General features: G+C 58.9%; 1 protein-coding gene across 1 annotated transcript; it reads left to right on the top strand.

Annotated features, from left to right (window-relative positions):
* Window positions 1-276: 276 nt before the first annotated feature.
* LGALS3BP (galectin 3 binding protein) lies at window positions 277-10,368 on the top strand. The gene is made up of 6 exons (XM_074343830.1): window positions 277-434; window positions 2,202-2,277; window positions 3,261-3,452; window positions 4,115-4,246; window positions 6,604-6,856; window positions 9,001-10,368. The coding sequence occupies exons 2-6, from the start codon at window positions 2,226-2,228 to the stop codon at window positions 10,031-10,033; spliced, it is 1,662 nt and encodes a 553-aa protein (XP_074199931.1). The 5' UTR covers window positions 277-434; window positions 2,202-2,225; the 3' UTR covers window positions 10,034-10,368.
* The last annotated feature ends 13,136 nt before the right edge of the window (window positions 10,369-23,504 follow it).

Raw genomic sequence — 23,504 nt, 5'->3', positions numbered from 1 at the left:
GCAGAGCCGGCCTGTCGGTGCCCACCCTCTGCTTTTCCAACTGCTGTCCCCTGCCTCTCCTCCCCTCCCTCCCTCAGCGCAGGCCGTCCAGCTTGGAAGAGTGTTGAAGTTCAAATGTGGCCGTTAGCCGCCTTGCTCTGGTTGCAGCATCCGTCTGCCTCTGCTGGTCTGCCCTCTGCGGACTGCTGCCTTGGATTGCCGCCACCCCCAGCGCTCGCAGTCAGAGCTAAGGGGGATGGGGCCGCGAGCCTTGGCGGCAGCCAACCCCAAAAGGAAACAGTGTCAGGTGGTTTCCAGAAACCGAAACTAGACTGAGTTTTCTGAAGCTTTTCCTGGCAGCCTCACCACACTGTGTACTGGGAGGGTTTTCTGGGTTGAAGGTCAATCTGCCGGTGGGAGACTCTGGAACATCCGTCCGTGGTTGCCTAGGGCAGGTAAGCTCTCTCCTCTTGCTGTCAGGTGGGTGTCCCCCTCTCTATACAATGTAGTGCACAGGAGCCAAGTCTCCCTCCTTGTACCCAGCTGGGGCGCTGATGCTCCTCCTGCACCCAGGGACCGTCACTGCTGCTCCCGCACCCGAAGAGTCTCCATGTACAGCTGGGCAGGCTGCTCACGGTATAAGGACCCCAGCCAAAGGGCAAGCAGGCTCAGAATTCAGCCAACGTGCCCGGATCTGTGTGTTCCAGCCCAGGCTGGACCTGCCCAAAGGAAGAGCACCTTTTTCTAGTCTGCGCAAAGGCACCAACTGGGCCAGGGCCAGGCAGCTCTGTCCCACTTCCTGAATGAGAGAGTCGGGCAAAAATGGGTTGCCATGGCCACCCCAAGGGCAGTGACATTTGCATGCCATGTACCGCATGCCTGAATGGCCATTTGTCTGGGGCCCCAAGTTCCTGTTCCAGGGTGAGCAAAGCTGGTGGCTGTCACTCTCTGAGGAGTTCACAGGGTGACCAGCCATCCCTGTGTACCTGGGACCGAGAGCATGTCCCAGGGTGCAGGACTTCTAGTGCTAAAACAGGGACAGGCCCTGGTGCACCGGACAGCTGGTCACCCCAGCCCCTCGGCCATCTGCTGAGGTCAGTGCCATGAAGAGCGGGCGGCTGCTGGGCAGACCCCACCGCGTCTCCCCCGACGCATCGCTTCCCAGATGTTTGAGCCGGAGCTGGTTACGACTCTGGGCTCCCTCACTTGTGAGGTGGGGTCATCGAGGCGTTTCTCAGGGCTGTGCTGAGGATCCCACGAGCCAGTGATGTGAGCAGTCCTGGCCATGGGTCAGTGATGGTTAACAGGCCCCTGTACCTGGGAGCCCCTGGGTGTCTGGTTAATGCACAACTGGGATGCTGCCTCAGGGTCACCAGGCCCTGACAGAAGGGACCCCCACAACAGCAGCCTCACCCTTTCTTGCTGGACCCTGCGGGTGTGTGGGGGTTGCAGGGTTCTTACGGAGCCAGAGCAGCTGTGACCCGCAACCTTCCACGTGTGCAGGGAGAGGGCAGGTGAGGGGCAGCACGGGGGTGAGGAGGAAAAGCGAGCGGTGAGAATTAGTCAGAGGCAAGAAGTTCAGGCAAAAGCGGGGAGACCTGGGCCCCTCAGCTGGCTTGGCTGTGTGGCCTTGGTGGTCCCCTGCCTCTCCGAGCCTCTGTCCCTAGGGACACTGATCTCAGAGGGGGCAGTGCCAGGCCCGCACTGAGCGGGCTCAGCATGTCCTCTCATCCTGTCCTGCTCTCACTCTGTTCCCTTCTGGGGCTCACGTGGTCCAGAACCCATAGAATGTTCTTCGTCTGCTGCAGATATCGGGGCACTCCCGCAGGACTCCATTGCCTAGACATAGTCCCACCCTGATCAGGGCTCCCCAGCCCCTCCCAGTCTGGGCCCTGCACCCCCTGCCTCCTCCCTCCCCACCCACACCACCCATTCCCGCCGACAGCCACGCCCAGGGCCTAGCTTTCTGAGATGGGCTCCTGTTCCCACTGTCCTTGCTGCCCAGAGACCCCTTCATCTGAGCAAGTCTTCCTTGTCCTTGGAGGACCCCCCCCTTCAAACTGGGCAAGGGGGTTTCCCACACTCACGGCTCTGAGAGAGCAGGCACCGTGCCCGCCTGCAGCCCTCCACGAGCAGGGTCTACAGGCTGGATGGACAGACTAGTCCGGGTCCCGAGGGCCTTCTGTCTCCACCGTCTCACTCAGCTGCCTCCTCTGCTGCAGGACGAGGGGCTCCCAGGCCTGGCCATGGCCCCACTACAGCTCTTCTGGATGTGGCTGCTCTTGGCAGGGACCCAAGGTGAGTGAGCGGAGCCCCAGGAAACGCCGAGAGCAGCGGTCTGTGAAGCGCTGCCCCTGTGCTCTGCGGGGTTAAGCCGCTCCTTGCAAGGCTCTGCCGGGTCCTGGGTCGCGGAGCCCAGCCTGGGCCTTCTCTCCTGCTTGAAGCCCCGTTGTCCCGAGTCATGGCTTGTAGGTTTTGGAGGGGATGCAGAGGGCTCCTCCATTTCATCCGGCGGGAACCAGAGGGCCCAGGAGGGCCCAACAGGGTGGCCAAATGCTGGGGGTGGGGGGGGTGGGGGAGAGTGGACACAGTCAGTTTCCTGAGTCCTGGGCGCCTGTCCTCATGCTCTTTACTCTTCGAGTCCCTTCCTCGTCCTGGTGACCCCACGGAGGCCTGTTTCACCCTCATCTGAGGCTCGCCCTTTGACATCACCCCCAACTCCCATCTCATGCTGTTGGCTCAGGGGGGCAGGGGAGCAAGGTAGGGCTGGGACCCCACTTTCTCTCCACACCTTTCATGTCCGGCCTGTGTTTCTGGGGGGCCCTGGGCCTGTTGCCCCCAGGAATTCCCCCACACCCCTCCCAGCGGGGTACCCAGGCTGCACCCCCAAGCCCCAGACACCCTCAGGCAGGGTCAGTGTGGGCCTCAGCCCCATCCCCCACTCTTCCCTTGGGGTCCTGCCACCTCCCCTGTCAGGCAGCAGTCCAGCCCTCTGCCCCTTCTCCATCAATGGAGTGAAGGGCTCAGTGCTCAGGCAAGAAACAGGGGGCCTCCCCTCTGTGTGTGTGGGGGGGTCTATGTGAATTTTAACTCCTCCCCAGCATGTGACCCCCTCGAGGACAGATGGGGGTGCTTCAGAGCTAATGGTCCAGGGGTCACCCCTGGTTGGGGAGAACTCTACTGTCCCCATGAAAGGACATGGCCCCTGAGAAGTGGTGGATGGAGGCCCAGCGCCCAGTCTTCATCCCTGCTGACCTCCGCTCTCCCTCGGGAGGCTGCAGGCACGAAAGATGGTGACATGCGGCTGGTCAATGGGGACACCGCCAACGAGGGCCGTGTGGAGATCTTCTACAGTGGCCAGTGGGGGACGGTGTGTGACAATATGTGGGACCTGACGGATGCCAATGTCGTCTGCCGGGCCCTGGGCTTCAGGAACGCCACCGAGGCTCTGGGCAGAGCCGCCTTCGGGCCAGGTAGGCTGCGGGTCCCCAGGTCCTCCAAAGCTGGACCCTGCCAAACAGCTGGGCCTGGGAGGGATGGTACCTAACGTGTACGAATGGCATCCCTGCTGCTCCGCACTAGCCAGGTTTTCAAACAGGCCGAAGCTCTGTGCTGGCAGGCCGGCTCATTCCACTCGGCCAGTGGCCGTTCCCTCTGGCCCAGAGGCTCCACTCCTCAGAATGTACTTTCTTCAAAAAATTTCCCCCCAAAAGAAAAGTCTGTGTGCAAGTGGCTGTATTTCTGAAAAAGGGGACATGATCCAAATATTCAGCAACAGGAGACACACAAGTGACAGTATAATTCGATATTTGCGAAGCAGACAGACTCTGTGAGAACAAAGGCTAGTTTGTGGTACAATGTGACAATAGTAGATCTGAACCCGCACTGGAGTAGTTACCGGTGGCACTGGTAGAAGACACGTGCACACGTGGACGGGCACTGGAGGGGCTTTAACTAGCCAGGAGCCGCTTCACTGGAACGGCAGGATTGTGGAGTGCTTTTTTCCATCTCATGCAATACATGTGACTTGTTTACAAGGCTTCTCGGAGGAGCAGCCTTGTTTGCGGGCCCCCCCCCCGGGCCAAGAGCCCCAGACCCCCCCCCTCAGCCTCTGTTGTCCTTGCTGGGCCACCAGGAAGTGGCCCCATCATGCTGGACGAGGTGGAGTGCACTGGGACAGAGCCCTCGCTGGCCAACTGCAGATCCCTGGGCTGGATGAAAAGCAACTGTAGACATGACCAGGATGCCAGTGTCATCTGCAGCAACGGTGAGTGGGGGGCACGCTCCATCCTGAGCCCCAGGGTCCTCCCTGCATCCCCTCCCCAAGAGCTACCATGGGGGCCCAGGCCCTGGGTCCCAGGGACGGCGGTCACGCCGGCTCCCTGCCCCTCCGCGAGGGTCACAGAGCCACCTGTGCAAAGGCTCACAGGTGGAGCCCACTCTCCAGGAGGGGCGGGAAAGCCTGCGGGTCACACCACCTCACAGCAGCGAATCCCTGCTTCCTCACTGCCCCTCGCTGGAGCTGCCCAGAATTGCTTCATTTAACCCGATTCTTGGGCAGTGAGCCACATTCCAAATACAGGTACAGCTCGGAGATAGCACAGGGCGGGTTCCAGACCCGCGCGACAAAGCGAGCATCACAGTAAAGCAAGTCACCTGAATTTCTCGGTTTCCCACTGACTGCAAAAGTGACGTTTTCGCTTTACTGTAGGTTACTGATGTGCAACAGCATTGTGTCTGAAGAAACAATGTAACACAGGAGTGTTGAATCACCATGTCATGCCCCTGGAGTTAATATAATGTGTAGTGTAGTAATCAATATAATAAATCGGCAAGCGCACTTAGCTGGAAGCAGAGCTCCAACTAGAACAAAGATTCTGACCCTGTTCCCATCTGCTAGTGAGAAAGCAAGCCCTTGCCACCAGTGCAAACTCCCGGCCCAGCAGCTCCCCCTCGCGGTCACGGGGAGGTGCAGGGGACCGTGGCCCGCGCACAAGGGCAGGGCCTTGTATGTTGGAGGGCTGAAGCTGGAGAGTTTTAGATAAAATAAATATAAACACTTTCTCTCTTTCTTTCTTTCTTTTTTTTGTAGAGAGCAAATGTAAAGACAGCCAGTCCTAAATAGAATAGATTGGTGGCATAAAATCAACAAACCAAGAGCAGCTATCAGTGAAAAAAAAACAATGTACACACCTTAATTAAAAAGTTCTTTATTGCTAAGAAATGCCAGCCACTATCTGAGCCTTCAGCAAGTCGTAATCTTTTTGCAATAGTCACATCAAAGCCCACTGAACACAGGTCACCGTAACAAATATAATGATAACGAAAAAGTGAGAAACATGACAAGAATTACAAAATGTGACACAGAGACAGAAGTGAGCAGATACCATCAGAAAAAATGGCGGCGACAGACGTGCTCGACGCACAGTTGCCACAGACCTTCTGTTTGTGAGAAGCGCGGCACCTGCCAAGCGCAGCCAGACGAGGTGCGCCTGTGCTCCCACGCGCACAGGCTGCAGGCTCAGCTCCCTAAACACCAGGCTTTTATCTCCCTTAGTGCTCATTCTGAAACCCGTTACGCCACCCCCACGCCCCGCCCCCACCCCGGGCTCACACTGCCCGCTTTAAATGTTTCCTGGGGCCGGAAGGCCTGATCGCAAACAGCCCTAGCCCTCCGCTCGGCCCTGACTCCATCGGGTGTTCCAGATAGACCCGGGTGCTCGGTTTGATCCCTGAGCCCTGGTGCTATTGCCGTTCTCTGCTCTCTCGTGACCACTTGCCCTTCTGCCTGGGCTCGCGCTCAGAGGGGGACGTGTGCGGCCTCAGGCGTGGGGGCCATGCGGGAAGCCAGGGTGTTCGTGGCAGGAGTGGGGGTCTCCCGCTGCGGCAGGTACGGGAGGCGCCTGGGCCGTGGGGCTGGAGTGCAGGGCAGGATGCGGCCCTGGCCTGGTGGGGAGCGCCGGGGCAAGAGTGGAGGCTGGAGGAGAGTCTGGGGTGTGGGGGGAGGGGAACTGGGGAGTGCTGAGCCCTCCTGGTTTAATTGTCAGAATTGATTCAAACCTGTTTGTGGCAAAGAAAGAACAGATGGGATTTAGTTTCCTGTCCAGCTTTGGGAGGGCCTGGGGGAGGGGGTATATCACCCTCAAACCACCCTGGGGCCTTCGAGTAGCTTCCCTAGGACTCGGTCCCCTGAAGGAGGCTGCTAAAGGCCCCAAAGCTCCAAGCAGGGTTGCCGTGAGACCCTCCCTCTTCAGAACAAACCAGGCAGGAGATTTGGGTTTTAGGAGGTCACAGCTGGGTGGACTGATTGACTGACTGGGATGGGAGCCCAGGCTGTGGAAGCCAGCACCTCCAAGTCCGCCGCCTGGGTGTGCTGTCTGAATTGGGGGGAGCAGATGAGCTAATGAGGGGTGTTTGCCGGGGCTTGGGGCTGTGGGGGCAGCAGCACCCTGCCTTCCAGGGCTGCCCCCTAGCCCTCCCAGAGCCTCTCTGAGCAGACGAGGCAGGCCCGAGCCAGGGCTTAAGGGCAGGGGCTAACTCCAGGGCACGGAGGTGTTTTCGCTCAGAGCACACGTGTGCTGGGGCCCCTCCTCACAGGCTGCCATGTTCCCTTCTGCTCCTCAGAGACCAGAGGCATCCACACCCTCGACTTGTCCAGCGAGCTCCCCGCGGCTCTGGAGCAGATCTTTGAGAGCCAGAGGGGCTGCGACCTGTTCATCAAGGTCAAGGTGAAGGAGGAGGACGAGCTGGGCATCTGTGCCCACAAGCTGATCTTGTCCACCAACCCGGAGGCCCGCAGCCTGTGGAAGGAGCCGGGCAGCAGGGTCACCATGGAGGTGGATGCCGGGTGCGTGCCGGTCGTCAGGGACTTTATCAGGTGAGCGTCCTGGGGGCTGGGGGCCAGGGCCGGGCAGCATCCCCTCCAGAGGCAAACCACGGGGACGAGGGCTGCAGCACTGACCACAGCCGTGCTTTCACGAACACACGTGTGCACAACACGCACACACTCACATCCACACGCTCGTGCACACTCCTGACGTGCGCGTGTTTCTGCACACTCACACGTGCAGAGCGCCCGGCTCCGGGGCCACTGTCACCGCCCGGGGGCCTCCCGGGGGCTGGTGTTCTGAAAGCATGGATCTGAAAAAAGAGCAGCATACAGGAAGAGCTGCTCTCTCACTCCTGTGACCCAGAGCCGTATGCACCTGATCGTGACGTTTAAGGGAAAACAACAAATGGCAATTAAAAACAGATTAAAATAGTTTCTTTGCAGCCAAGTATGAGAACTTGGTGGCTATCCTGTGCCCCTCCAAGTGGGATCGATTTCCTGTAATACCTTTGAGAGACAGCAGGTGCCTGTCCCCACCTTCCTGGTCCCCGTTGGAGTCACCACCCTTGGTCAAAGCTCAGTGATTTTTCTGGACTATCTGGCCATGTGCCCTGGCTCTCTCTCCCTGTCTCTGTCCCTCCCTGTCTCTGTCCCCCTCTCTCTTCCTTCCTCCCCCAAGGCAGAGGGGCTGCAGTGAGCCCCATCCAGGCCCCCGAAGGCCTCAGGAGACCCCTGCTCTCTGGGGCCGCCCCACAGACTCCCCTTCCGTCTGCCTGGTGGTCACCATGCAGCACCTGCTGTCCGGGGCCTCCTGTCAGTTGCCTGACTTTTCGCCAGATCCCCGGTTTCTGAGGGTCACTAACACCTCCTGGCCTTTGGTCTTTCTCCTACCTTTCAAAGTATTTTCTTCCCTGATGGCGAGGCAGGGCTGCTTGGGACCCACCGGCCACACCCTCTTGGGCGCCTGCCTGAGGCTGAGGGCAGCAGGCGTGCCCGGACTGGGGAGAGCCAGCCGGGCTGTGGCTTCCCTGGGCTGGGGGCTGTGCGGCTCCCAGCAGCCTGGGAACCACCCGTCTCTGGCCTGAAATGGGAATTAAGAGGTGGAGACAGGAACACGCTGAGGTTTCCTCGCTCTATTTGTCAACTGCCATTTGTCGGGGGCTCTGTGGTCCCGCTGCGGACGAGAGCGGAGGGCCCCCGCGCGCTGTCCTGGTGCCGCACAGGGCAGGGCTCCCGGGCCCGGGCTGGAGGCTGCAGACACCCAGCCGTGGGCGATGGGCCGGAGACTGCAGGTGCCCTTGTTTGCTTCCGAGTTCGTGGTTGACAGCAGGATCACGTGATGTGCTGAGTGAACGAGGGTAGGGAGGGTGCGAGGAGGGAGGGCCTGCCTCTGCGCTGTCACTGGGCACTGCAGGGCCCCGGCTTCTCTCTGGGCAAACCTGGCTCTGTGTTCAAGTGATGAGGTGGCCCGCAAGTCCAGGTGTCCCTGGAAGGCCCAGCATTCGAGAGAGGCCAGGGGAGAGTTTGGCTCTTCCTAACAGCAGAACCCCACTCACCGTGTCCCAGGAGACGTGGGCAGCCACAGCCTGGCGTTTCCCCTCCCAGCAGGCTCCCTCCTCGTAGGTCTTTACGCAGCAAAGTGGTTCCTGCGGAACCGAGGAACATAACTGAGTTTCGTGGCAAACAGCACAGACTGGGTGCCACCCGCAGGGCTCACGGCTGACAGGGGAGGCAGACAGCAGGCGACCAGGGGCGATGACCATGTCGTGGGGGCACCGGACAGGAGCTGGGGGCAGAGGGGCACCCAGGGGGACTGAAGGGGTCTGGCCAGGGGTGTGATGACAAGAAGGGAGGGTCAGTGCAATGCTGATGCAGGGCGTGGCTGGCAGGTCCCACCCGGGAGGATGATGATGATGATGGAGGAGGGGGTGGGGCCACCTCCCTCGCAGATGAGGGGGAAGTAACATCTTCCAGGAGCATGGAGTCCGCCCAGCTGTCAGCACACATGGCTCTGAGCAAACGTGAGCTTGGCATGTGGGCTGATCCAGGAGATAAATCAGGGGGCACCAAATGCCACTTGAAATGGCTCGCCCAGGTGTGTCAGCACTCGACGGCGAGCATGCGGCCGGGCACGGGTGTCGTCCTGCAGGGTCAGGCGTGTGGCCAGGTGGTCAGCCCTCGTCTCCCCCCAGGTACCTCTACTCCCGGAGGATAGACGTCTCTCTGTCGTCGGTGAAGTGCTTACACAAGCTGGCCTCCACCTACGGGGCCAAGCAGCTGCAGGGCTACTGCAGCAGCCTCTTTGCCATCTTCCTCCCCCAAGACCCCTCCTTCCGGACACCCCTGGACCTCTATGCCTACGCCCTTGCCACCCAGGACCCTGTGCTGGAGGAGGTCTGCGTGCAGTTCCTGGCCTGGAACTTTGGGGCCCTGACGCAGGCCGACGCCTGGCCGAGCGTGCCCCTGGCCCTCCTCCGCACGCTGCTCTCCAAGAGCGAGCTGGTCGTGCCCAGCGAGCTGGCCCTGCTGATGGCCGTAGACACCTGGAGCCGGGAGAGGCGCGCCTCCCACACGGATGTGGAGGGCTTGGTGGAGGAGGTCCGCTTCCCCATGATGCCACCCAGGGACCTCTTCGAGCTGCAGTTTAACCTGTCCCTGTATTGGAGTCACAAGGCCCTCTTCCAGAAGAAGACGCTGCAGGCCCTGGAGTTCCACACGGTGCCCTTCCAGCTGCTGGCCCAGTACAGAGGCCTGAACCTCACCGAGGACATCTACCAGCCGCGGCTCTACACCTCGCCCACCTGGAGCGCCTCCGTGACGGGCTCCGGTTACAACCCCTACCGGTCCTTCCAGACCCCGCAGCACCCCAGCTTCCTCTTCCAGGCCAGCCTCGTCTCCTGGGCTTTCGTCTACCTCCCCACCGTCCAGAGCTGCTGGAACTATGGCTACTCGTGCTCCTCTGACGAGCCCCCGCTCCTGGCCCTCTCCAAGTCCGGCTACTCGGATCCCACCGTCGGCTACGAGAACAAGGCCCTGATGCTGTGTGAGGGGCACTTCGTGGCGGATGTCACTGACTTCGAGGACCGGAAGGCCTTGATCCCCAGGACTCTGAGCACCAACGACTCCAGGAGGGCTTCCTTCTTCCCCTGCCCAGTGGGATCCTTCAGCAGCTTCCAAGTGGTCATCCGTCCGTTCTACCTGACCAACTCCTCGGGCGTGGACTAGTCAGGAGTCCGGGGGCAGGGGGGCCGGAGCGCACAGAAGCCAGGCACCTCCCGGGACGCCCTGCAGGCCGGTTCCCATCCGTCCTTCACGGCCTCTCTGCAGCCACCTCCAACATCCGGCCACCAGATGGCTCCCCTGCTTCTGCTGAGCTCTCGGAGCCCAAAGAAACTACTGGAAGGTTTCAACTAGTGTACTCCAAAGCTGAGAACTCTCACTTCCCGCTGCCCGGCTGGTTTGTCGGAGAGCAGCCAGACGTGGCTGGTCCCACACGGCCTTTCCCCTCTGCCCTCCGCCGTCCCTTGTCTGAGCTCATTAAAATTGTGCCATGGTTCCCAGGTTCTTGTGTTCTTGCAGAAAGGGTGGTTGGGTCCATGTGGCGTTCTGGCACCAGGTGCGCTGGGGTCCAGTGAGTGAGCAGACACGGCCCCTTCCGTGTGAAGCTGTGGTCTCGTGAGTGAGACGGGCGATCCCAAGTAAGCCAGCACCCGGGGTGACTACAGCTGGGATGGTGGGCGAGGGAAGCCAGGGGCGCGAGGTGGGAGGCGCGGGCGGGGGCTGCTGAGGCTGGGCCTCAGGGAAGGTGCGAAGAGTGAGGAGCAGCCGCCGTGGGGAGCACGCGCGGAGGGCATGTTCCCGGAGGAGGGACCAATGCCTGCTCAGAATCTGCCCTCCGTCAGTCCTCGCACCGGGCACAGGGACGTGGGGCAGGCTCTCAGCTCAGCACTGTCTGTAGCAATGGAAGTCTGGAAACAGCCTAAATGCCCACCAGCAGCTTGCTGGACCACAGAGAAAAGACGCCCACAATGGGGTAGGCCAGGCAGAAGGGTGTGCTTGAAGGACCGTGGAAGACCCAAAGAATCTAGGCCAAGGCAGGGGGACCGGGCCTGGGGTCCTGTGGGGACAACCTGTTAGAACGCCACCACCGGGCTCTGGGAGCCAGAGGCTGCCCCCACCGAGAGCAGGGCAGGAATTCTAAACCGTCCCTGCTTCTTTGTGATACACGCTCCAGGCACAGGGCCGCCGATGGGAGCATCTGGTTGGCCAGGCTCGGGCCACGTGCTCACCACTCTTGGCCCGGGTCTGAGAGAACAAGCATCTGGACTGTCTTGGCCTTGAGGAGGGAGGCGGCACAAGGCTCACCCAATGGGAGGGAGGTTCGGAGGCCGGGCAGCCAGGACAGCAGCAGTCCCTGCCACACACCCCTCTTCCCCCCTCCCCTGGCCCCCAGAAACAAAAGCAGGGACACCAAGCCTCCGCCTGACCCCACATAGCTTCACCCTTTCCCAAAGGGTGCCCCCAGGCCCCCCAGGCTCCAGTGTGTGCACCCGCCTCCAGGCCTGCCATTTTGGCCACCTCTGGGGTGGCCCCTTGTTGGAAAAAATCTATCATTTTATTTAAATCACACTGTTGGCCATTCCCATCACCATCGTATTAGCACAGTGGCGGGCAGGGGAAGACAGAAAGGAAATGTTCCTGTGAAATGCACCAGACACACAAAGGGGACTCTAGCCTCGTCGCAGCCGCAGGCCATGAGGCCGCGGTGCCTCCTCTCCCCCTGCTCCGCGCTCCCTCCGCCTACAGCCAGCACTCAGCAGTGAAGGTACAGGCCTAGTCAGGTAACTGGAATCTTCCTTCCGAAGAGCTCTGGGCCCTGGTGGATCCTGTCTGTGAGGAAGCCAGCAGCCCCACGTTCAGCTGTTGGAGCCAGCAGTTTGAGGAGATGCCCCGGGAATCACTGATTCTTTCCATCCTCCTTGTGGGCTTTCGAGCGGCAGCCCTGTCCCCTATGACGATCAGGGCGCACCAGCCCAGTGCAGGCCTCCTGCCTTCTTCCTTCACCTATCTGATCTGCCCAAGCTCATGAGTGGTCCCAGAGGCCAAATGCCAGCCTCAGCGTCCAGTCAGTGGAGCCAGTGGAGGTGGACTTTTCCTCTCGTGGGTATAAGACCGCTAAACCAGCAGAGCCCAGAGTTTCAGGGACCAGCAGCAAAACAGCTGCCCCTGGGGGACTGGCTATACAGCTCAGACACCACTGGCTCCGTCACTGCTGTTCTGGGAGGGGGAGGACCAGGCCCTGGCCATGAGCGCAGCGTGCATCACGGACTGGAGGGCAGGGCTGGGTTTTTGTTTCAGGTGGGTTGTTTTTGGCAGTTAATGATAAGAGAAGGTATGAAGGAATGTGGAAGGAGGGCGGCTCCAGGACTGGCTGACATGCTGCTGACCTGGTTCTTCCATCCCTCGTCACTGTCACCCTGAGCCTGAGGGTTTGTCCCAGCCGTCTCTTCATAAGCCAGTTACGTGTCATGGGCTACTCATTCTACAGTGACTCCCTGGGACTCAGCATCTGCATGATCTGGGGCAGCCCTCGTGCCGTCCGCTGAGTTCAGGGTTGGCAGTGTGACGGGTGGGGAGGACCACTCTGAATCTAGAGTAAATGTCGGTCCCTTGGATGGAAGACATCGCCGTGAGCATCTGCCATCAGGGATTCGGTGCTCTGCCCGGGCGATGGAAGGTGCCAGCTGGGGCTCAGGAGCAAACGTCAGATCATGTCAGCGTCGGTGCCCAGGCCAAGGTGAGCATGCAGAGCCTGCCACCAAGGCCACCTGAGAACCAGCAGTGCAGGCCCTTATGGTAGAGTGACACCTCCACAGGAGACAGCCCGCACTGCAGAGGGGCAGGGTCTTTTGGGGAACAGTCACGGGACTGGTTCTGTGTAACCAGCCCAAGGCACGCCTTCGTCCTCTTCCCAAAGCTCGCCATCCCTCATCCTCCGTCTGACTCCTGTCCCAGACTCTGACCAAAGCATCAGCCACTTCCACAGGCAAGGTGGCCCCTGGGCGCGCTTCCCTCTACCCAAATGGAGGATAAGATGTTATCTCAACGTTCTGCCCAAAGGCAGGTGACAGTGTCCTCCCGCCAGGGTGACAGCGCCAGGGCAAGTCTCTTCCATCTGGCATCAGCCCGTGGCGCAGCCTGAAGCCAGGCCTGTGTTTCCCTTCCCTTCCTGATCATGAGGAACTCCCCGGGAGGCTGCAGGTGGCTGAGGGCTGGGTGGCTGGGAGGCCGGGTGGTGTGGCTCGCAGGTGTCAGTTCCCCGACCTCCAACGACGGAGTGGGCCTGCTTTCACCTGCTGCCAAGTGCTCACGGCCAGGGGGCTCCAATCGTGTCTAGCTCATGGAGGGCAGCTCAGGACCCACACACAGGTGTTGGGACCAAAAGCTGCTTGTGGTTTGGAAGGAGAGACGCTCCCTGGGCATGTCCGGACACCTCCTAGGTGGTCCTCACGTCAGGCCTCCAGGGCCCCCGGGGTGAGCCGCTCACCAAGGCCACGTGCCCTGCGGCCCCCAGCAGCCCACGAGCTGCCTTGTGCTCTGAGTCCAGCCTGTGGGCCACTGGGAAAGGGCTGGAGCAGCACCAAGTGCTCAGAAGCCCAAAGGTGGTGCCCTTCCCAAGGGGCCAGGGCCCCCTCCCTTCACTGCCATCTGGGGCAACAGCAGTGGCCTGATGTGATGGCAGGGGACGCACACAGAATTAGAGAGCTGGCGTGGTCCCGAGGCAGGCTGTGCGTGTGTGTGCGCGTGTGTGTGTGAGAGAGAGAGCGCCGATCACAGCAGCCGCCGGGCTCCACGTGCTGGTCTATAACCCAGCGCTCCGATCGGGCCACGTCTGGAACAGCAGACGGGCGGCTGGGCTCTTTACCTGGTGTAGTTCAGGATAGTCCACTGACCAGGCGTTTACAACAGCCCCAGAAGCCTCTCCCTGGAGCTCTCAGTCACCTGGTTAATGGCAAGGAGGAAGGCTGTCCCTACCACACAGACTTGTTTTCCTCCAGGGCCCTGGCCCTAGGACATTCGACCAGTTGCCTCTGAAGGGGCTGTGGGCAACCCAGGAACTGGGGGGGGGGGCACGCCTCTATCATAATGGCTCCATCAGCCCTGCTCACCATGTCTCAAGTTTTGAGTTTTGTTTTGTTTTGTTTTGTTTTGTTTTTTAATGATACAAATCAAATAAGAGCTTTGCAAGCTGCTTATCTGGCCCGGAGCACCTCGTGGGCAGCTAGCCACATCCTCCCCATTACAATCAGGAAGCCCTTTCAATGACAGTGTCTTGGGGTGGGGACCCTCTCTGACCTACAGAGATAAGCCACAAGGGCACTTTCTAAGAGGCTGGTACCTCCGTCTACAGTGCATTTCCCTGGGTCTCGGGGCAGGAGAGCTGTCTGGGTCTTTCCAGATTAGGGGCTGAAGACTGACTGCACACAGTACGTTCTTCAAGGGTCCAGGCTGCTGGATTCCGTTCTCTACATTGTATCGAGGAATTCATGGGCCACCAGGGAGTCCAGTCTTCAGTCAACCACTGGAGGAGAGAGTTAGCATCACTCAGTGGCTCAAGCTAGTAAGGAAGCTAGATCTCTGATGGATGTACCTGCATTAGATATTTTTAGCTTCAGCTTCATCTAATGAAAATCAAAAATAGCAGTGACTTATATGAGATATTTTATTTTTCTCTCACACAGAAGAGTAGGCTCCTTCTTTATATACCACTTAATACACAGTTGCCATCCTCAAGGTTGCCTTGTGGTTCATAATGGCTGCTGGGATTCCAGCCATCGTGTCTGCCTTTCAGGAAGCAGGAAGGAGGTAGCCAGAAAAGAACAAAGGGCTTTCCCCAGCCTCTGTACCCTGAGACTGAACGCCTCTCAAAAATGTTTCACCTAAGTTGCCTCACCTGCTTCCTCCTTGCTTTAGTCACATTAGAAGCAATCACCTCTGAGCCTGGAATCCTTGAATACCTCATTCCAGGGAACCATAGGCAATGACTGGATCAGCCGGTTCCCCCGTGCGTGCAATGCCAGATTCCCATCCCTGAGTGCCAGAGAGACTTGGGGAGACCGCTTTACTGGTGTAACGTGTGCATATACCTGTACAAAACGATCTGTGTGCATCTAGACCAGCACAAAGAACGGAGCCCAGCTCATCTATACACCCCACCCCCACCCCTCGGAGCTCGGTAGTGGACGCGCCTCGCCCCACCCCGTTAGTAGCAGCACCCCCCACCCCCCAGCGTAACCGCCGTGCTGACCTCTGTCAGTGGAGATTAGTCTCTCCCCTCCTTGAACTTCACGTGAGGAGGCAGGCGGTGCGTGCCCGTCCGCGTCAGCCTCGCCTGGCTCGGCGTCTGGCCCGTGAGATCCGTGCGTGCTGCTCCCTGCAGCAAAGCGGAGCTCCGTTGTCTGAATTTGCCACGATTCACCGACCTGCTCTACAGCTGACGGGCCTCGGGACGACCTCCAGTGTCTCTGGCGTCCGGGTAAAGTTTCTGTGAGCATTCTTGCGACGTCCTCTGGTGGGCGTGTGGGCTCACTTCTCTTGGGCGTATGCCTCGGAGTGGACTTGCTGGGTCGTGCTTTTCGCTCCCGAGGATAAGGCCGAATGCCCTCCCAGCGCGTGCTCGCCCCCCCCCCCCGGCAGCGTGCGTGAGAGTCGGTGGCTTCACGTCCTAACCAGCGCCTCTGTCCTCAGTCTTTCTGTAGCTATTGCTGTTGTTAATGGAGGTACTGGGGATTGACCCCCGGGCCTCGTGCATGCGCTCTGCCCCTGAGCTAGACCCTGCCAGCCCTTCCTCAATCTCTTTAACTGCAGCCGCTTTGCAGGGTGTGTACAAATTGTATGTTCTCTGTTTTCAGTCCACCCTTTGAGGGTCCAGTACCTGAAATCCACGTCCAGTACCGATTTCTATAGCAGCCAGTGTTCTAAGTTGCAAACAACAGAAACCAACTCTGGTGAACGTAAGCAGAAAAGGGATTTGTGGAAGGAATTAGGAAGCTTGCAGAAGGGATGGGAAGGCTGGGGAACCAGGCTGAGCAGGAAACAAGGCAGGTTAGTTTTCCGGGTAACTTTCGCCAAGTAACTAGCCACCGCGAAACCTAGCAGCTTCCTCCCACCTGCATCCCTCTGTGCAGGAGCCCCTGGGCTCAGCTGGGGCGGTTCACCTTTGCTCTGCATGGGGTTGACAGGGCTCGCTCACTCACGTCAGGGGCCTCATGTGGGATGGCAGGAATTGCGGGGTGGGGAGGGGGCTCCCGCCATATGGTCTCCCATCCTGGTGGACTCTGACCCGGGCGGGGTCAGGTGGCGGCAGTGTTCCATGATGCAAGATGCAAGGCCTCCCTGAGACAGGAGGGAAGGGGGCAGAGCAAAACCATTGAGACAAGGACACGGCAATGGAGAATAGGACATAAACTGGTTAGAACCAACTCGGCCCAAGATGGCAGAAGATTCAGCTTCCAGGCGACCTTGAGCCTCATTGTACGCTTGTTGTAATACCTTAGCTGCTAAATGACACACGGCACCACGATGGTTCCCAGGCTGACCATAAAAGGCCAAGAAGTGGGCAGTAGCCTAATTCCTGGAAATCCCCACCCCTTCCCCCAAATAGTTGGAATAATCCTCCTACTCATGAGCATATGAAATTACCCAGCCTGTAAAAGCTAACCACCCCCACACCTCAAGGCCGCCTCTCTTGCCTTTTGAGACAGCTGGCACCCCGTCTATGGAGTGTGTATCTCCCTGAATAAACTTACTTTCACTTTACTATGCCTCGCTCTTGAATTCCTTCCTGTGCCAGACAAGAACCTATTCTCTGGTGACACCCCCAGCATCCCAAGGCCAGCAGGGATCCAAGGGTTGGGAAAATAGACTCCACCTCCTGACGGTGGAGCCACCATTTGTAATCAGCTGTAACCAGGAACAGGTTGGAACGGAAGCCACCAATGCCCCACCCAAGGATGGGCTTGCTGCCTCGTGGGACCCTGGCTTCCGGATGCTGCCACCGCAGCTGTCCTACACGCCCAGCAAGCGCCCTGAACCATCCCCGCCTCGCCAGTCATTTGCTGCAGACTCAAGGCCCCTCGAGGCCGTCTGAGAGCAGCGACCTGGTCTTTTCAGCTCCCATGGTGGCAGGTTTCCCAAACTCAGGAAGGAGATTCAGATGCACTGAGGAATAGTTAAATATGTTACCGGCCCTCCGTGGAATGGAGTATTACACAGATATTCAAAAGGACTTTGCGGACCCCTTATGTGCCGACGGGAAAGATCTTGAAGACATGCCATCAACTTAGACAAACAAGTGGCAGAACAGTCCTGCATTAACGCTCACTGGTTGTCGAGTTTCCCTGTCTCACACATTTCTTCCCAGAAGGACCCTTCCGGGAACTACCCTCCCCCGCTGGGCAGCAGCCCGGGTGACCCCGGGGAGGGGCCCCGGGGAGCCACAGTTACCGCACTTGGCTGGGGGCGAGGAGCACGTGACACATGCTAGTGATTCTGTTGAGGGAGAGGATTCACGGGCAACACTTTCCCCTTGAAAACACTTGTGTATCCTCATGCAGTGAAAGGGTTTTCTTTATTTGCTAATTTATTTAACTTAGTTTTTTACCGAGGTATAGAAGACATAACAGAATGTTTTTAAAAAGCAGTCTCCCAGCAGCTTAAGCTCTCACCCCGCCCCTGCCAAGATTTTGGCCACCACCTCACACAAACCTGCTCAGGCCTCCCAAAATGGCCAGAATTCGTGGTGACTGGCTCTTGCCACCCCCCCCCCACGCCATGTGGCCTCAGGCGAAGGTGGCAGTCCCTGGGCCTCAGTGCGAGCTGGACAGAAAAGGTCTGATGTGGCAGCAGCTGATCTGCTGAAAGAATGTCGCTGGTGGGGACGCCAGGAGCCCGGAGCCAAGCATGTGGTGGTTGCAAAACGGCAGGGAAAGAACGTGGAGCTCTCTCCCCAGCTCCCTGTTCCTACCCGATGGCTCCCCGGGTTCCATGCCGATTCCATCCGCGCAGATGTGTGTGTTCAGGCCCTCAGTGCCGAGGAGCTCACAGAGGCCCCTCCAGGCTGAGCTGAGGGTAGGAGCCCGGGCCTGGGGTCTATACCCGCAGGGGATGGAAAAAGAATGACACCCGAGGGAGAGGAGAGGAGTCAGGACCTGGCTGGAGGAATTGAACGAGCCGGCTGCTGGCTGTGATCTAAAGAGAGAAAAGGAGGGAGAGGGGAGATGGGCTGAGAGAGGGCTGAAGGGGGACTGAGGGGTCTCAGGGAGGCCAGGCAGCCAGTCCAGAGGGGCTCAGGGGCCCCAGGACCGGGCGTCATCGTGCTGCCCAGGCAACACAGGGAGGGCACGGGGTCTGAGTTGTGGTTGCCCATGGGCGCCTTATCAGAACTCGTTCCAGCAGGCCCAGCCGGGAGGGAGCAAGCCTGGGGCGTCTGCCTTGCCGGGGCTCGCCAGTGCCTCTGATCCCTCTAACCCCAATCCTGCAGACGGCCTCAAACCTGGCCAAGCAGGGCGCCCAGGTCTGTCCTGCCCAGGGCAGATCCTGGGGATGGCACAAGATGCCACCCCCAGAGGCAGAGGCGGGAATTGGGAGCTTGTGTTAATTTCCTGGGGCCGCCGGCGCACATGACCACAAATTGAGGGGGCTCCTAAAACACACATTTGCTCTCTCACAGGTCTAGAGACCAGATATCTGAAATCAAGGTGTTGGCAGGGTTGCTTCCTTCTGGAAGCTCCAGGCTGTCCTTGTCACCCTTGGTTTGCGGCGGCATTCCCCGGGGCTCTGCCTCTGTCAGCACGTGGCCTTGTCTGCATGTGTCTCTCGGTGCCTCAACCCCCCTCTTGTTTCTCCCGTTGGGTGGAGACCCCACCTTAAATCCACAATGATCTCCCCTCAAGGTCCTTAACTTGATGACGTCTGCAAAGACCCTTTTTCCAAAGTCACGTTCACAAGTTCTGGGAATCAGGACTTGGATGTATCTTTTGGGGGACACCATTCATCCCACTACGGGGGCTGTTCAGAGTTCCAGGCATAGGAGTTGCTTAGTGGCCCTGTGCCTTCTCCAGTCCGAACCCTGCTGGTGCCAAGGGGTGGAGTCCTGTCCCCGAGGGGAACCCCCACTCTCCCGCCCCGGGGTACCTTGGGTGACACTTAGATGCTGATGGTGAATCTGATCCATCTGCGGTGCTCTGGGTGGGATGGCAAGGACAGTTTGAATGCACCATGAACCATGACGTCTTTAAAGATCCAAGACGGGCTTTGGCTTAATGTGAGGAGGCACGTTCTAATGGTCAGAGCAGGGCAGGATGGAACAGCTGGTGTTTTTTGGGTATGGTCACAGAGGCAGGGACCAGGGACCTGAGTTCTAGTCCTTAGCCACAGAGCTGAGCAGACCAGGGCCCTCCTTGCTCCCCTACACACCCAGGCCCCTCTTCTGTAAAGTGAGACCCTGCCGGCTTCGAGGTCCCCTCTCATCTCTCAAGTTCCTGCCCTGGACTCAGAGGAACCAGCCTCCCCCAAGGAGGCTGAGCTAAATGGTGCTTTTCCTGCCTCTCTTTTATGGAGCTTCATGGTGACACTGCTCGGCCTCCATCCGTTTAAAGAGCCCACCTGGGCACCGCCTCTGGTCCAGGCTCCACAGGGAACCCGGAGCTGACTTTGGTTGAATTTCAGCCAAACAATGCCCCAGCTTTACCAAAGAGGGGTCCTGCCACCTCCGGGGTTAGGTAAGGGTAGGGTGGCCCACTGAAAGCCCCCCACCTGGCAAACTAGGGGGTTGGTTGCCCCCATTAAGTGGCAGAGGGCAGTCCGGAGTGTCCCCAGTGGTGGTCCTGTCATAATGAAGGCGGCTTCTCCACCACCCACTCCAGGTCCCAGCTCTGGTCAATGGAACTTCTTCTCCTTCTTAGAAAACATGCAGATCATTTCTTTTCCTGGAACATTCTTTCCCAACGTCTTCACCAGGTTAATTCCTAAGCGTCTTTCAGGTCTGCGGGCCTCTCAGCCTCCGAGGAGCCTCGGCTCTCCCGCCCTTGCTGAAAGGGGCCTGAGCGCCTGCACTTCCAACCAGCTCCCTGTAGTGCCGGCGCTGCCGGTCCTCGGGCCACCCCCTGTGGTCCGCTGTCGCGTCGCTCTCAGGTGCATAGACCAGTGATGGCGACTGTGGCTGTGTGGAACCTCTGGGGGCTTCGGGAGCGCCTGGTGCCTCTGCCCCTCTGTGCTGCCGCTACTCCCAGCACTTCCGACCTCAGATGAGGGGCTTTCCCCCTCGGACACCAAATATGTTGAGTCGTTTCCAACACCACACCTCTGACTCCCCAACACTACCTGGAGTTAGTGCAGACCCCACAGGTTAGGGGCTCAGTCCCGTAAGACCACCCCCCACCTCAGATGCCAATCACAAGTCGGGGTGGTGGGGGAGGGGTTCCTACAACCCCCTTCGCAGATTGAAGGATTTGCTAGAATGAATCAAATTCAGGGAAAGACTGCACTTACTAATACTAGTTTATTATAAAGGCTGTGAAGCAGAAACAGGCAAAGGGAAGAGATGCACAGGGCGAGAACCTGCGCCCACCGGGCGCGCCACCCTCCCGGCACCTGCACGCAGAGGAACCTGAAACCCATCACTTAGGAGTTTTCATGGCGGCTTCATTACCTAGCATGATTGGCTAAGTCACTGGCCATTAGGGATCAACTCAACCTCCAGCCCCTGCCCCTTCCCCGGAAGGTCAGGGGGCGGGGCTCAAATTTCCAAGCTTGAATGAAGCTGTTGTTTCCTCTGGCTGCCAGACCCATCCTGAGGCTGACGTGGGACCCACCAGGAGTCACCTCATTCGTGTAATCTCAGGCATGGTCAAAAGGGGCTCCTTATGAAAGCCAAGAGATGCTCCTCTCACCCGATCACTCAGGAAATTGCAACGGCTTTAGAAGCTCTTGTACCAGGAACCGGGGACAAAAAGCCCCATTTGTATTTCTTAGTATGCAGTATCGTTCAACATCACAGCCTCACCACCCCATTCTAGGTGGGTCAGCTCTGTTCTGGTTCCCAGGCTCCATCTCCTTTTTGCCACATTCAGGGTGAGGGAGGGGCTGGACCAGAGAAGGCAAGAGCCAGCCAGGTGTGTGGCCAGACCAGCTCAACAAGCAGGGGCTGGGAGGCTGTCACAGGTGGGAAATGAGGGGGCATTGGCCTCTTTCCCCAGAACCTTGCCTGCGAGCAGGGAGGCTGGGAGAGGATGGTGCCCATGACAGCTCTTTGTGACCCCGTGTGTGGCGTACTGAGCAGCTGGTCCCCATCAGACCAGCCTCAAGCCCTTTCTAAGGAGCCGCGTGCAGGAGGCTCTCGCTTCAGTCCCAGCAGACCCCATGCAGCAATGGGTAGCACGGGAGGAGCGTTGCCATGGCAACGCAAAGACTTAGGTGGGTGGCGCTGGTAACCAGGGCTGTTTTTGACCTTCCCCATCTTTTGGGCTGGTGGCTTTCTCATCTCCCTGCTCTGCCACCGGGGCGATGCCCAAATCTGCAACAAGACACCATCCTCAGGGGAGGCCTTTTGGCCTCCCCCTCCCACACACCCGCTCATCTTAGAGGGAACAGCCTATGAAAGACATTTCACCAGGGGGCGCAGAGGAATCCTGTGTCCATCTGAAAGCACCTAAACCAAAGCTGAACCCCTGCTTGCCCGGGATTTACCCTGGATCCCATGCCCCGGGCCATACCTGCCGCTCACTCCAGCTATAACCAGATAAGCAAGGTGACCTCCAAGTTCCAGGTGGATCCGACACAAAAGATGGTGAAATATAGCTTTAGAGTCACATGTCCAGGCTTGACCCCTCTCTCTTAGCTGTGTGTCCTTAGGCAGAAGGCTTCACCTCTCTGAGCCTTAGCTTGGTCTCAGTCAAGTAGGTGCTGAAACACTTCTTTCAGGGGCTGCCATCGATGTTATGGGAAGGGGCATCTGACCACAGCCTCTCTTATCGTGATGAAGGTGTGTCTTGTCGGCTGCGGCTGCTCTAACACAGCACCGCAGACCAGTGGCTTATAAACAACAGAAACTCAGTCCTCACTGTCCTGGAGGCTGGAGTCCGATGTAATAGATTTGCCAGCAGATTTGGTGTCAGGCGGTGGGCGGGGGCGGGTCCTCTTATGGTTCCTTGCTGGCCATCTTTTTCACTGCATCCTTGAGGCAGAACGGGTGAGGGAGCACTCCAGTCTCTTTTATGAGGACACCAGCCCTAGTCGTGAGGCTCCGCCCTCCTAACCCGATCTCTTCCCAGAGGCTGTACCTCCTAATGCCGTCCCACTGGGGCTGGCCTTCACCCCGTGGATGGGAGGGGGACACAGACGTTTGGTCCGTGGCGGGATGTTTATGAATCTCCTGTCGTCATCCCCGGATTGTTTGCAGAGGTCCAGCTCTGTGCCAGCTGCTCCAGGAATCTTGGCTCTTTTAAAGGCCTCGTGCAAAACAAGTCACGTTGCATAAATTGACAAGATATTTAGGATTTGCTTTAAAATAGCGAAGGAAAAAAATAAGAATAGTTTAAGCAATGGGAAAAAATCTTGTTCATTATTGAATCTGGGTGATGGATAAGTGGCGTTTCATTGTACTATTCTCTCTACAACTTGTAAGGTTTAATAAAATTTAAAAAAAAAAGACCCTGGTTAGAGACCCCAGGGCCCACCACCCTGGTCCAGCCATAAGCTTTCCCCCACCCTCTGGGGACTACAGGCAGTGTTGCAGGCTTGGGGTCCTGGGAGGAGGAGGAGGAGAGCTGGCCCCTGCTGGCACGGAGCACCCGCTGCAGCCGGGCAGGCCCCAGCGGCCTGGGGTGGGGGACTGGCCTGCCCTCCTCGATGGCCGGGCCCTGGGAACAGCCAGGAGGGCTCACGGCTGACCGCATGGCCGGCCAGGCCAGCATCTCCTACCCCACTGGGCCAGGCAGCTCCCTTTGACCTTGGCGGGGTCTGTTGGACACGTGTGTGGGCAGCCTGCCTGGTCTCATGCAAGGTCAGAGGATTTCTGAAAATGCTTAAAAGCTTCAGCTCTTTTAAGGATTTTCTTCGTTTTGGCACAGTGGGGTGTTTCTGGGCTGCGGGCGGCCCAAGCCCTGGGGCGCCTGTGTTTCTTCACCAAGTCAGGGTGAGGCCAGGCTGGGAGGACCTTGGTCTGGCATCTCCTGAGTAGTGGGTCTTGAGGACTTGTCCTCAGCTTCCTCGGGCTTGGGATGAACGCCCTCCAGTCAAGGAGTCCAAGGAGGCTGGTCAGGTGCCCCCCCCCCCCCACCGCTGACAGTCAGGGTGGCCTGGCCACCACAGCCCAGGGCTGACCACCGAGGGAGTCACCCAGCCTGCTGGCCTGAGCTGTCCCACCCTGGCACCTGCTCCCCACACAAGGTCAAGCAGGCACCCCTGGGAAGACCCTAGGGAGGGGGTGGTCCCCAAGGCCCAGGAGGAGGAGAACTGGCAGGGCCTCTTTAAGAATCTTTGTTGCCGGCTGAGAGAAAATGCAGAGCAGGCCTGCAGTAAACGACTCCCAGCTGTGCGAGGGGCGCAGGGGCGGGCAGGCCCACGGAGCTCGGAGCTCGCTTGCTGGCTTGCTGCTTGCCCGGCTGGAGGGTGGGATGGGCTGAGGTCAGGCTGG

The sequence above is a fragment of the Camelus bactrianus genome, chromosome 16 (assembly GCF_048773025.1).
Source record: "Camelus bactrianus isolate YW-2024 breed Bactrian camel chromosome 16, ASM4877302v1, whole genome shotgun sequence".
NCBI classification, from domain to species: Eukaryota; Metazoa; Chordata; class Mammalia; order Artiodactyla; family Camelidae; genus Camelus; species Camelus bactrianus.
This window is presented reverse-complemented; position numbering and strand designations above follow the sequence as displayed.